The sequence below is a fragment of the Cyanistes caeruleus genome, chromosome 1 (assembly GCF_971803275.1).
Source record: "Cyanistes caeruleus chromosome 1, bCyaCae1.hap1.1, whole genome shotgun sequence".
NCBI lineage: Eukaryota > Metazoa > Chordata > Aves > Passeriformes > Paridae > Cyanistes > Cyanistes caeruleus.
In genome coordinates, this window is record NC_141701.1 from 145417432 (window position 1) to 145429539 (window position 12108).

General features: G+C 42.0%; 1 protein-coding gene across 5 annotated transcripts in view; it reads right to left on the reverse strand.

Moving 5' to 3' along the window:
- Nucleotides 1-763: 763 nt before the first annotated feature.
- Nucleotides 764-12108, reverse strand: part of DPP6 (dipeptidyl peptidase like 6) — a 539779-nt gene continuing 528434 nt past the window's right edge. For all 5 annotated transcript variants that reach the window (XM_086865510.1, XM_086865515.1, XM_086865495.1 and 2 more), the window contains exons 19-26: nucleotides 10372-10441; nucleotides 8438-8632; nucleotides 7420-7474; nucleotides 6446-6551; nucleotides 5559-5617; nucleotides 4241-4313; nucleotides 4068-4141; nucleotides 764-3069 (exon numbers count right to left, since the gene is read on the reverse strand). In XM_086865510.1, coding sequence (XP_086721636.1) covers nucleotides 2923-3069; nucleotides 4068-4141; nucleotides 4241-4313; nucleotides 5559-5617; nucleotides 6446-6551; nucleotides 7420-7474; nucleotides 8438-8632; nucleotides 10372-10441 — 779 coding nt within the window. In that variant the 3' untranslated portion in view covers nucleotides 764-2922. The remainder of the gene's footprint in view (nucleotides 3070-4067; nucleotides 4142-4240; nucleotides 4314-5558; nucleotides 5618-6445; nucleotides 6552-7419; nucleotides 7475-8437; nucleotides 8633-10371; nucleotides 10442-12108) is intronic.

The following is a 12108-nucleotide window of genomic DNA, read 5'->3' on the forward strand; positions in this document are numbered from 1 at the left end:
GGCCTTGTACCTTCACTCTCCCCCACTAAATGCCATTTTCCCCATTGCAAACAGCAGACTCCACTGGTCTTCCCATGGGAACATCCCACATGCCCTTTCTCATTCACTCAATTTTCTTCCTTCCCACCCTTCAAAGAAGCAGCGTTCATTTGGCTTGAGCTCGTAAGCTTGGATGGGTTTATGAGCTCTCTGCCTGAACCCATAGACAATTACAAACATGGCTGGCTGCCTGGCTTTGTTAATTAGCTACCAGCAATGCTTCATTTTTCCCTCTGTGGTTTCCATCTGAATTAGTAGGGCACTGCTCATTAGTTCTCTTCCTCTTTGGGATGCCACAGTTGAACATTATGGCATCCAGATATGCCAGTGAGCTGAGAATATAAGCTTGATTTGTTTGGACAATAAAAAAATACTAGTTGCATTTAGATAATTAAACAAAATAACAGCAAAGCTATTTTGTACTGTTGCAATCTGTCCTTCCCTGTCCCAGTGCTCCATTTTCCTGTTTCCTGATCTGCTGGAGACAAAGATTGGAGTAAGTGTCCTCAATCATTTCTTGGTTTTACTGTGAAATATTAAATTTCTCCTCCTCTAAATCTGGTTTGGTCTAGTGGGTGTTGGCTGATGGGACAACACCCTGGCACTGATGATGTGCAGCAAGTCAGCACTTGCCAGTTTGGGCTCAATTCAACCAGAAACAGCACTTCCAGCAACTTGATGCTTATTTAATAACTTAAAAAAACAACAGCAGTAGCAACCAGGGTGGTAAAATAATGTTTTATTCCATGAATGAACAAACACTACCATGCCACATCCTAAAGTTCTTTCTACAAAAGATTGTGGACAGAGCAGATTTTTACATTTCTCAGTTCAAGTTCATTTCAGGCTCTCGAGCCTGTTCAGCGTAGCAAAATCTGGACACGCAGCATTCTCATGGTCTATTTGGCATTTTGCCAGATAAAGCAGATTTACACCGTAGTTCTTGTTCACACAATGTCGATGCACTGTAAATTAAAGGAGATAATCCCAACCAAACTAGGTAATTTCTGTGGTTTATCAATATATTTTTTTCATGGTGGTCAAAGTACAACCAACATTCAAAGCTTAAAATAAAGGTAAGAAAAAAGACACACTAAAGAACACAATGGAAACATCATCATTGCTGTCAGGATGTGAGTTTACCCACAGTACTATGTAAAAAGTAGGAACCGGCATTGACATTCAAGCTGTTAAAACAAGAAAAGAAATTACATTAATTGTTATATTTCCAAGCTAGTGCTTCTAAGGAGTCCTGATCAGCAAAGAAGTGTTACCGCATGCATGTTGAACACAAGACTAATATTGGATTGGGGATCTGACAAAGAGCTGACTTACATTCCTTTATATACAACAAAATGAAATATACAGTATTAATACTGGCTGTACATTTGGTCAGAATATTTTACAAGGAGCGACACTGTCAAAACTCTTATGATGCAGTATGTGGAAGTGGATGGAGGTTGGATTTCTTTCTGAGAGCTGAATGTTTTCACAAGAAGTTTTAAAAGTTGCTTTCCACTGCTAAAATGAACAGTTAGACCATTTAAAGCAAAAAATCCTCTTTTTTTTTATTTTTGTGGGGTTTTTTTTCTCTTTTATGGTTGTCAAAACTAGTGTGAACAGAAGAGACAATTAAATGTGTTTGGAGTATGCGAATCAATGACCTGGAATAAAACTAAGCCACAGACAGCACGTGCAATAAATCTCTGCACATTGTCTCTGTTTAAATGGCTTTATAAGATGATCTGTGAGGTCCCTGGTACAAATCCCTGTACCACAGCCTCACCTAGCTGTTCCCTAGCAGGTTGCCAACCATTTGTTCCAACACTAAAGAAAGAGAAAGAATAATCATGACTGTCGCATATTTTTCTACATCGCAATAAAAAATATCTCAATGTAAGCTTGATTTAGCTTATTTATGTGCATATTTTTCAAGGCTGCCAAAGAAAATACTCAATCTTGCTGGCAAAGCTATTTTGGGAACGGAAGAATGAGTTTTTCTTTGCTTTATTCCAATAGATTTTTTTAATATCTGGGTAGCTCAAGTCCCATTGCCTCATTAGACCCCTGAGGTCTAAAGTGAGTTTGTTAATTTGTTTTATGGTTTTTCCCCATCCAGAACAAGCTGAGAAGCTAATAAGGTAAGCATGAGACCCAATGAACAACAGAAGTAAAAGCCATACAGAATTAACAAAATAATTACAGGAAGGTAAAGATCGGTGTAACTATGGTGATATTTCGCACAATTGGATTTGTGTATCCTGTAGCAATGACAAACCTCCTGAAGATGGAAAAGAGCAGGCAAGAGTATGAATCTGTATCCTTTAAAATAATTGTGCTATAATCTTCTCCCATGTATTAGATTTTTTTTTCTGACACAGTGTGATGCTAACTATAGTAACCTTAATGTGGATGATGGATTTCACTGCTACTGCTTGACTGCTTGGCTGCAGAGAGACATTAAATCCTCCAGTCCTCAAAGTGGTTTCTTGGGGTGTTCCTTCAAGTTCAACATCTTACCATTTTCACTCTATAAGTCATTTTGTGGCAAACAAAAACAAAAGCAAAAAAAAGAAAAAAGAAAAAAAGAACCACCCCCCCCCCCAAAAAAAAACAAAAACAAAAACAAAAAAACAAAGAAAAAGAAGATGTTGGTTGTGATGGATTAATTTCAGACAGCAGTTTCTGCTGAGTTCACCATGCTTAATGTTCTTCCATTTAGGAAGGAGTTGCTGTCAAGTAAAGCAGAGGAGCTGCTTTCAGTTTTTGTTGTTTTTGTTTTTTTTTTTAAATACATGCTAACAACATCTCTTTCTTCAGGAAAATGATCCAGTTGCATATTGTCAGAGAGATCTGCCTTGTGCTTAGCACGGACAAGTAGGGTTAATCATCCTCCTCCTCCTCTTTCAGTGGGGCTAGTGGGAGTTTGTCTGGAACCTGGAAACACTCCACAAAGAAGTTGACAATGGACTGGTACAAGTGCTGCTCAAATGCTGCATTGCTGAAGTAATGGCTTTGATCAGGGTAAATCTGAAAAAAAAATAGGTAAATACACACTTTTTAGAGCTTAAAGTTTCAGGACTGACCACCCACACCTGCAGCTTGAGCTGCAAACCCACTGTGTCTCCTCAGCATCATTGGGCTTCCCAGGGATGCTCCTGAGGCCCAGGGTAATTTGGACAGCACGGTGCTCCGAGTGCAGACTTGCATCTTCCTTCACAAGGAACTTTTTTTGTGGTGGAGGATTTTCCATTCAATTCCCTTCTGAACAGGGTCAGTCTAAGAAGAACCAGCCCACACTTTCCTTGCAAAGACCAAAAAACAAGCAGTTTTGGAGAGAAATGGCATTAGGTTATACTGACTAAAATGAGGGCTTTAAAGCAAAAATGCTATTAAGTGAAAAAAAATTAATAAACATTGCTGGAGAAGTAATTAAATTGAAAAAAAACAAGAACCTCTGTGAAGCCAGAAATGAAATAATTTAAACCCAACTTTTCATTTTAATGGAGCAGGTAACTTGAAGAAATGCAAGAGGATCATAATGGGTTGTCAAGGCAGGGATTCTAGGGTGGGTTCATTTTGAAAGATTTAATGGCTTGCACATGGACCATTCAGCAAAATATCAGAGATATAATTTGGTGGAAAGTGGAGCTGTGCCATTCATAGTGGGATGTCAGATTTCAGTGACATCTATCTTCTTAACTTTTCTGGTTGATTTAATTTAGAACTGAAATTCTTCCTGAATTTGTTGTGTTGGTCCCAAAGAAAGTCAACAGGCATAAATTTCTTAGGGATATGTCTCTCACAACCTAATTTACTATAATTCAATAATGGTCCTACAACTGTCCAGACCAAAACACTGATGTCACAGAGACATGGGACTAATACAAACATGTTATATGCTGGTGCTACTTCAGCTGCCAGGCTGAGTTTGCAACTGGTTTTTCAAGCCTTGTTTCATAACATCAGTTTGAGTTCAAATAGGGAAATAACTGTTTAAATAGAAGAAAAAGAAACATATACAGTACCTGTAAGCTGTAATTAGCCTTTGCCCTAATTAGGTGTGTGATAAGGTCCGTAGTATGCTGAAAATGGATTTTTTCTGTAAAAACAGATTGCAATCATTAAAGAGACAAATTTAATTAACAAAAATCAAAGCTACCACAAACATATAATGAACTAAAATGATGGGCTAACTTACCGTCAGCAGTAGCATGAATGATCAAAAATGTCTGCTCCTTTAGTAATGAGACTCTGTGTGATAATTTGCTGATCTGTGAAGGTAAAGGTTGTAATAAGATTAAAAAACTTGCTAGAAATTAGCAATTTATATGGAAGCAATAGAAGTGCTTATTTCCACTTAATACTTTATCACCAGGAGAACAAGCAGACACCAGCACAGCATATTCTCCAGGCTACTTATATAAATCTAGAGGTAAAATAGACCCCCACCCTGTGCTGGCAGGGCAGTGTCAGCAGCAGGAACATGTCAGAGACCCTCTTTGATAATGTTAAATAAAAGCCTGAACTGTAGAACACATGGAAAATACCAAAGTGAGTAAAAAGCACCAATGAAAAGTGTGCCCAGGTGTCTGTGCCTAAGCACATTTCATGGATCTGGAGGGACTTTGGTGTGGTTTGAAAGCCATCCTCAGTGAGTTGACAGCTTGGGGGAAGATCTGATGTGAAATTCAAGTGTCCACTGCTGAGAACAACTTTGCTCCCAGCTGTCTTTTAGATGCACAAGGAAATATAAATACAAACAATTTCTAGAAGAACAAAAGGCGTTTGCACTAAGGTAGAGATTATGAGTACAAAATCTGAGAGGCAATGAACTCAGAGTTTAGGTAGCCAGGATAAATGTTCCCTTGTGAGGGCACAGGGTGGTATCTGCTTTCTCTGTGACAACAGTGCCAGACTTTTGCTGCCTTCATGTCTTCTGGCTGGAGACAAGGCTTAGAACTAGATTTTCTCTGTAACAAATTTTCTCTGTGTGACTATTCTTTATCAGGTTTTGCCTCCAAATTTCAGCACAGGATCCAACTGATCCCATCAGGTATATTTAACCATATCTTTATTAACTGGTGCTGTGTTTCATTTTCCATATCCTGCTCAGTTCTGGCACAGAGCTTTACCTACCTGAAATATCACAAAGTTTGAGAAAGTCAAGCTGAGTTTCACTTGAATTTGTTTATCTCAGAGAGAATCAAAGTGGCAAGATCATTGGCAAGAACCTTCAAGGAGGTCGTGACACTGTGTCCTCTTGGGCACATCTGAGTCACTCAGCTCTTTTAATCTCTAAAACTGTATTTACCCAATTTAGAGAGGCAGACACAAGGGCTAATCAATAAAAACTTTATCCATGATTACTATTAAGACAAGAAAAGCAGTAAGCAGGCTGAAGGACACCTTCAGTGCCTCTTGCATAACCTTGCTTTGGCCCCAAAGGAGAGTACGTGGAGGGAGAGTTAAGACCCAGTTCACATTTTATCAGGGAAATGCAGTGTCCATGCAGTTACCTCATATGCTCTGTTATCAACCCCGTGCAAGCCCAAGTATCTTTCAGAAAAGGCTGAAGCTTGAAGAGAAAAAAATTAAAATATCACTTTCAGTCATGAATACAATGGTGCTTCTGAGTCAAATATTGCAAAGGCTAAAAAGCTCCTTATTTTCTAACATGCCATTATTTATAGAGGATGCATTTCTAAAGGTTTTTGAAAATGCACTAAGGATACGTTTGTCATTGTCACCATGTACTTCTGGTGTCTCAATCAGTCACAGAAAAACCTTTTTTTTTTTTTTCTTTCTTTTTTAATGCAACTGAGACAGAAGAGCTCTATCACATAGTGCACCTTTCTCCTGTCACACGGGGCCTTCTCCATCAGCAGCAAGTTCCCTTTGGTCTCAGGGATAACTGTACAGCTCCTGAAGTCTGGCTGAACACCACAGACTTCCCTGCCAGCCCCCTGATTATCACTGGTGCAAAATGCAAAGGGAACTGCTATCCTTGAGAGAAAGGAGCATCACATGCAGGGTAGTGCTGTGGTCAGAGGCAGGATGGGCCAGGCAGACTGGATCACAGCTTGCATGGATGGGTGCTTCAGGCAGGAGGGAAGCACGTTCAAGGCAGTGGGGGTGGTTGGTGATAAAGGCTGGAGGGGTTTAAAGACAATTCTCCTTTATTTAAAAGGAGTAATAAAATGTTTTGGTTACTCTGACTACCATGGCTGGTCCCACCAGTGCCAGTTATATTGCTTTAGTGGGGAAAAAGGGTCTATGGCTACTCCTAAAAAGACACAGAATATAAACCAAGCAGGATCTTGGGAAAGAAAGACGGCAAGTGGGAAAGGATAGGGAAGAAACATCGTTTGTGGCCAGCAGGAGTGGGCTGAGGAATGAGATTTACCATACAGTCTGAAGTCTGTCACTGGGGAAAGAGCAGCTCCACAGGTGAACACCTGGTTGTCTTCACCAGCTGGAAGCATGTAAGTGCTCAGGTAACCACCATAATCCTGTAGCAGAAATGGGACAGGGTGTCAGTGCTCCAGCTGGGAGGCACTGCTACCTTTGGGTACAGAAACAGGGCAGCTGAGACCTTGCAGCAAATGCTGCAAAAATACAGAGCTTTTAACACCTTGCCCTGGAAAACCAGAGAACAAGGGACCTCTCCCTGGTCATGTGGCTGGCACACTCCTGAAGGCAGGAGGGTTGTGTGCCCAAGAGCTGGCATTTTTCATCTCACTTCATAGCTACAGCTCTAACCAGATATGCTACCTCTCCAAAACGCTTACCCCAGATTTTCTCTACTCAAAATGAGCATCACAATTCAGCGTCTGCTGCCAGCCTGTTAACAATTCCCTGCAGAGATGCTGCTCTCCGTGCAGCTCTCTTCGCCCACTCCAAGCCCCTGTCTCCCACAGTAAACAATTTTCTACTCGCAGTCCCACTCTCATCTCAAACTGTGTGTACTTTACTGTGGCTGTTTCCCAGCCAGGCACACATGGCAAATCAGCCTCAGAAATCCACAGGGTTGTTGTACACAAGTTAAATTTACCCACATTCCCACAGGCTTTAAGGAGACAAGGTGAAAATGAAATGAACGTTTGCATTGGAAAAAAAAAAATGAACAATCTGATGATGTTTTCTGAGCAACAGTCACTTTTTGCACTTGGAAATTAATTTAAAAGAAGTCATTGATGAATACATTGGTGGAATGAAAGCCTCCACCTTTAACATCACTGAGCAAGGTGCAGTCTATCCCAAAATGAAATAATAATAAAAAAGTCACCACTGACATATTCAATAAGTCAGGGTTTAACTCAGTTGTTTAGCCATATCAGCCAGCTGGGACAGCACAGAGGAGCAATGGCAAAGCATTACCTTCCCAAAGACACCGACCCTCGTTTTATCAATGAAATGCTCCTGCAGCATGGTCCTAGAACATGAAAAAGAGAAAGCAATGGGTTAAAAATATTTTTCCCTTCAAGGGAAAAAACTGTGATTTTAATCAGCTTTAAATTAAACTGGTCCTAGAAAAAAATCATGGAATGGTTTGAGTTGAAAGGGATTTTAAAGATCATCCAGTTCTAACTCCTCTGCCATGGGCAAGGACACCTTCCACTAGACCAGGTTGCTCCAAGCCCCATTCAACCTGTCCTTGGACATTTCCAGGAATGAGGCATCCACAGCTTCTCTGGGAAACCGGTGCCAGTTCTCACACCCTCACAGTTAAGACTTTCTTCCCAATATCCAATAGAAACCTCCCCTCTTTCAGTTTAAAGCCCTTTCCCCTTGATGCAGACCATCTAAATCAAGCTGGTCCAAGCTGCTTTCACATGGATCTGTCTGATTTAATCTTGCAACCTCAAGTGCTGGATTTGACCAAGCAATGGCAAGAAATAACCTGCTCTACCTCTGGAAGCCATAATGAGCTATTGCACAGCTATTGCAATACTCTGATAGTGGTTTTAACATGATTATGTGCAGAATAAATCTAACCATATGACAGGACTTGACATTTAGAGTTTTGCCCTGATTATTCTGTTTAAAAAGTTTTTTAAAAGGATTTTTTCCAACTACCAGGCAAGCAAAAGATTAATGTAGGAACAGATATTCAAGCTTACTTGTTTGTAGCTGTACGACTGTACAGAGCTAAAAATAAATAGGCTTTGAACATGTGATACAGATAAGTGTGCTCTAATTTAGCTCTGTTTAAGGCTTGTTTTTCTCCCTTCTGCTCTGGTTGACATGAGCTCCCTCTCACATGCAGTTGCAATTGTACAACCACGTTGTCCCTCCCTCCCATCCCCTCGCTCTATGCTATTAAAGCTACCAGGACTAATGAGTCTTGGGTTAATTATCACAATGAATTAATTTCTCTAATAACAGTGCCATTCACCGGACAGCTTCCAGCTGATCCTTCTCCTCCAAAAGGCCCAGCCTCCTCTTGACCTCGTGCAGGAGCTTGGCGCCCTGGAAGCCGCTGCCGCGGCCGTCGAACTTGAGCACGATGGCGTTGTGGGAGCTGACCATGACGCTCTCCCACGTCACCTCAAACCTCTCCGTGACGATCTGGCTGCCGGGTGTCCCATCTCTGGAACAGAAACGGGCATCAAGGAGAGGCAACAGCACCCAGAGCTGGGGGATTGTCGTGGGATGGGGCAGTCCTGCAGGGTCAGGCACCCGTCGTGCAGGGTAAGGGAAGGCAGGTTTGTGGAAGGGGACAGCAGTCTCTGCAAGGATGGCATGCAGGAGGCTGATTGTGTGGGATGGGTTTTGAGGCTGGGTGGAAGCTGCAGGTTGGTTTCTGCCTCCCTCTGTGCACAGCAGGCTCTAAGCTGAGGTTTGAACAACACCAGCAAGCACATCTCTAACTGGTCAGGCTTCCTCCTGTGAGTAACCAGGGCAGTGACACAGGTATCTGTCGAGTTTTCCCTTTTTATGTCTGCTCTAATGTATATCTATTTTCTATGTTCCCCAAAGGTCTTTTTTATTTTCTGCTGAAGTGGTTCTGTCATCACTGCTTCACACAAGTGCAGACAGAAATGATTTCTAAAGTTATAAAAAACAGCTTCATAATGCCTAGTTGGCCCAAAATTGGTGAGAAGGGGAAAGGGGTGGGCAAGACCTCCTCTTCACCCTTCTGTTTAGGGTCTGATCCTGTACAGGGGAACTGTCTTGAGAAATACAGACCATACTTCAGCTCAGAAAAAACAATGGACAGTGATGATGACGACTTTAAACAATAATTTAGGGCTGGGATTACTGTAGAGCCACTGGCATTTTTATCCACTTTTTTGTCATTTTTGGGGTTCTCAGAGACACCAGGCACTTCACTGCAGGACTCTAATGCACATGTGACTCTTATTTGCATTCATCCAAGCGAGACCCTGGCCCACCCAGCTCCAGAGGCAGCCTAATCAAGTGCCCTGCACTTGATGAGAACCAATCTTCCTCGAGCACTTTGATAATGAAGCACATTTTCTCCGCAGTAATTTTGTGATGTAACGACACCCTCGCTGCAGTGGCTTTGTCCTTCATGGAGAGTTGTGCAGGGTGGCACAGGCATCCACCAGGCATTCATCCCTCCTGCATGAGGCTTTCCTCTCATGGGGTGTTGCAGGCAGCATGTGATGCACTGGGATGCAGCCAGGGCCAAACAGGTTCTTCCAAGGTCAGTGAATTCCCTCCTGCAACTTCTTTCCAAATTGCCAAAAACCCCCCCCGTAATGTGTATTATTGTTACTAAATGTTGCATAAAGAAATACGCGTCTGCTCTGCCTGCCAGGAGGAAAACCTACCCATCTAATATAAATGCTAACTTTGTGGAGGTATTCAAAGGTTTCCAGCTCTCTTTTTACTGTCACTTCAGTGAGCACCAGCACTTACAAGGGAATGATTTCTGCATGAGGACACCTAAAATTTAAGCTCTAGTAAGGCTGACTGAATTCCACTCTAAAATTACCTGTTAATCACAAAGTGGGTTCCCTAAGCACTGGGACAGAAAGTCAAAATATATCTGTATTCCTCCTCCTCCTGTTTCTGCCCCACAAATGACTGAGTGTACATGAAACACCTTCACAAAATTCCCAATTTACTCTGCAGGATTTCAACTGGGTGCCCTCCTGGGAGCTGAAAACCTCGGCTCAAACATGGGAAAGAAGGGATGTGTGTCTGGCCTCTCCCAGCTCTCAAGTGAGACAGGGTAGGGACCAATGTGCTGGACTCTGGCATTCCTTGTGCAAAACATATCTTTAAAGTTTCTGATCATGGCCAAGGTTTCCAAGCTGCCCTGATAACGTGAACAGAAAGAAAGGACAAGCGAGAACTTACACAACCAAAAGCAAGGGGTAGTGCGCGGTGTCCGCGAAGGTTGCTGGCTTCAAGATCTGCATTGGCAATCCTAAGCAAAAAAAGAACAAATAATAACATGTCTTCGATATGGGAATGCTGACATGATTCCGATAGATTTTTCTGGTGTTTTAGCCACAGATGAGTAGGAGCAGAATGGCATTTCTTCAGAGGCTGTGGCAAATATTACCTTAGAAACACAGATGTTGCCAAAGAAAAGACCCATATTGTGATAGCTGAGGTGACAAGAAATGTAAATGGGGACTACAGTGCAAGCTGCTCAGTCATGCATCACTCTTACAGCATTCAATTAACATCTGTCAATATCTATAATTTTCCTTTTTTGGCATCTGGGTGAGTGACGCAGACAGAAATCAATATTTCAGGGCAGCAGAGAAGGAGGAAAATTGGCAATGAAAATAGTAATTTAAAACCCAATTAAGTATGGTGGCTGGGGGAGGGAAACAGAATTATTTTGCTATAATGGTGTGAAGACAGAGGGAGAAACAAGTATTTCAATCTTCACTTCCAAAGGGTTAAATTTTGTAGACGAGAGGCAAAGGTGCTGAAGCCCAAGCTGTTACACTGGTACAGAACCAACGTAAAGGAGGGATGTGATCACTAAAGCTTCTTTTAACTGGATGTCATTTCTGTGGCTTTGTATCCGTAGCCAAAACTGCCTCCATACAAACCCTCTCTGCATCAACGACAGCACGTTTATTTTTGAAATATTAACTACAGTCTAGATTAGCAAAGGCCCAGCAATTAAATCGGTATTAGGAGCATTTTCAGGAGATTAATACACAGATTAGCAGCATGGTTTAAGTGGTTTGCTTTGCAATCGTTACCTGACACTCTGCCTAATTAGTTATTCCATCTGAATGCTAATAGCTGCAAATTGGATCAATGGCCCAGGGACAGCCAAAAAGGCCACTGCTCAACTTTAAATATTACTATATGCAGTGTTCCCAAGGCTGCTCAGCCCAAAGCTTTGGAAACACAGGGATGGCACAGCAGAATGGCCATGTGGCTGCGGCCAGTTTGTGTTTATTACACACAAGTATATTTTTGGTTAAATGAGCAGAATTGCAATGAGGCCTGCATTTAAAAAATTTAGTATCAAGCTGAGTTATCCCCAATCAACTGCCAGTCTCACATGAGCTGGCTCATGGGGGGAAATATGGGCTCTTTATCCATCCTTTCCTGTCCATAAAACCTGGGAGTGCATGTCTGTTCCTGTTATTTTATGCACTGGTTTATGTTCCTTATGCCCATGTGGCAAACAGAACATTTTAGGGCCATTGTTATCCTTTTCAAATGGCAACCCTCTCTCAGCCTTTGCTTCACATTTTATAACATCTGAAACGGCTGAAATCAGTGACCTGCCCCCCAGCACAGCTGGTTGCTTTCACTTTGCTGCTATGGCCTGAGAAATACACTCCTTTCTGCCTTGGGAAACACTATGAGCCACATCTTGAACACAGAGTCTTTGGGGTTTTTCCAGAGTTGCCACCATACATGCAGGCTGGGATTTTGGGGTGCCTCTGTGCATATCTGAGTATGTGGGTTTTCCCCATATGGGGAAGGTGTCTGCTTACAGCCAGAGGAGATATATTTTTTTAGGTTGTTTCAGGTACAACTACAGAGACAGGCGTACATTTTGGCTGTTTGCCACCAAGCTTTTCTTTCTCTCTTTGGAATATATATATGTGGGGAATG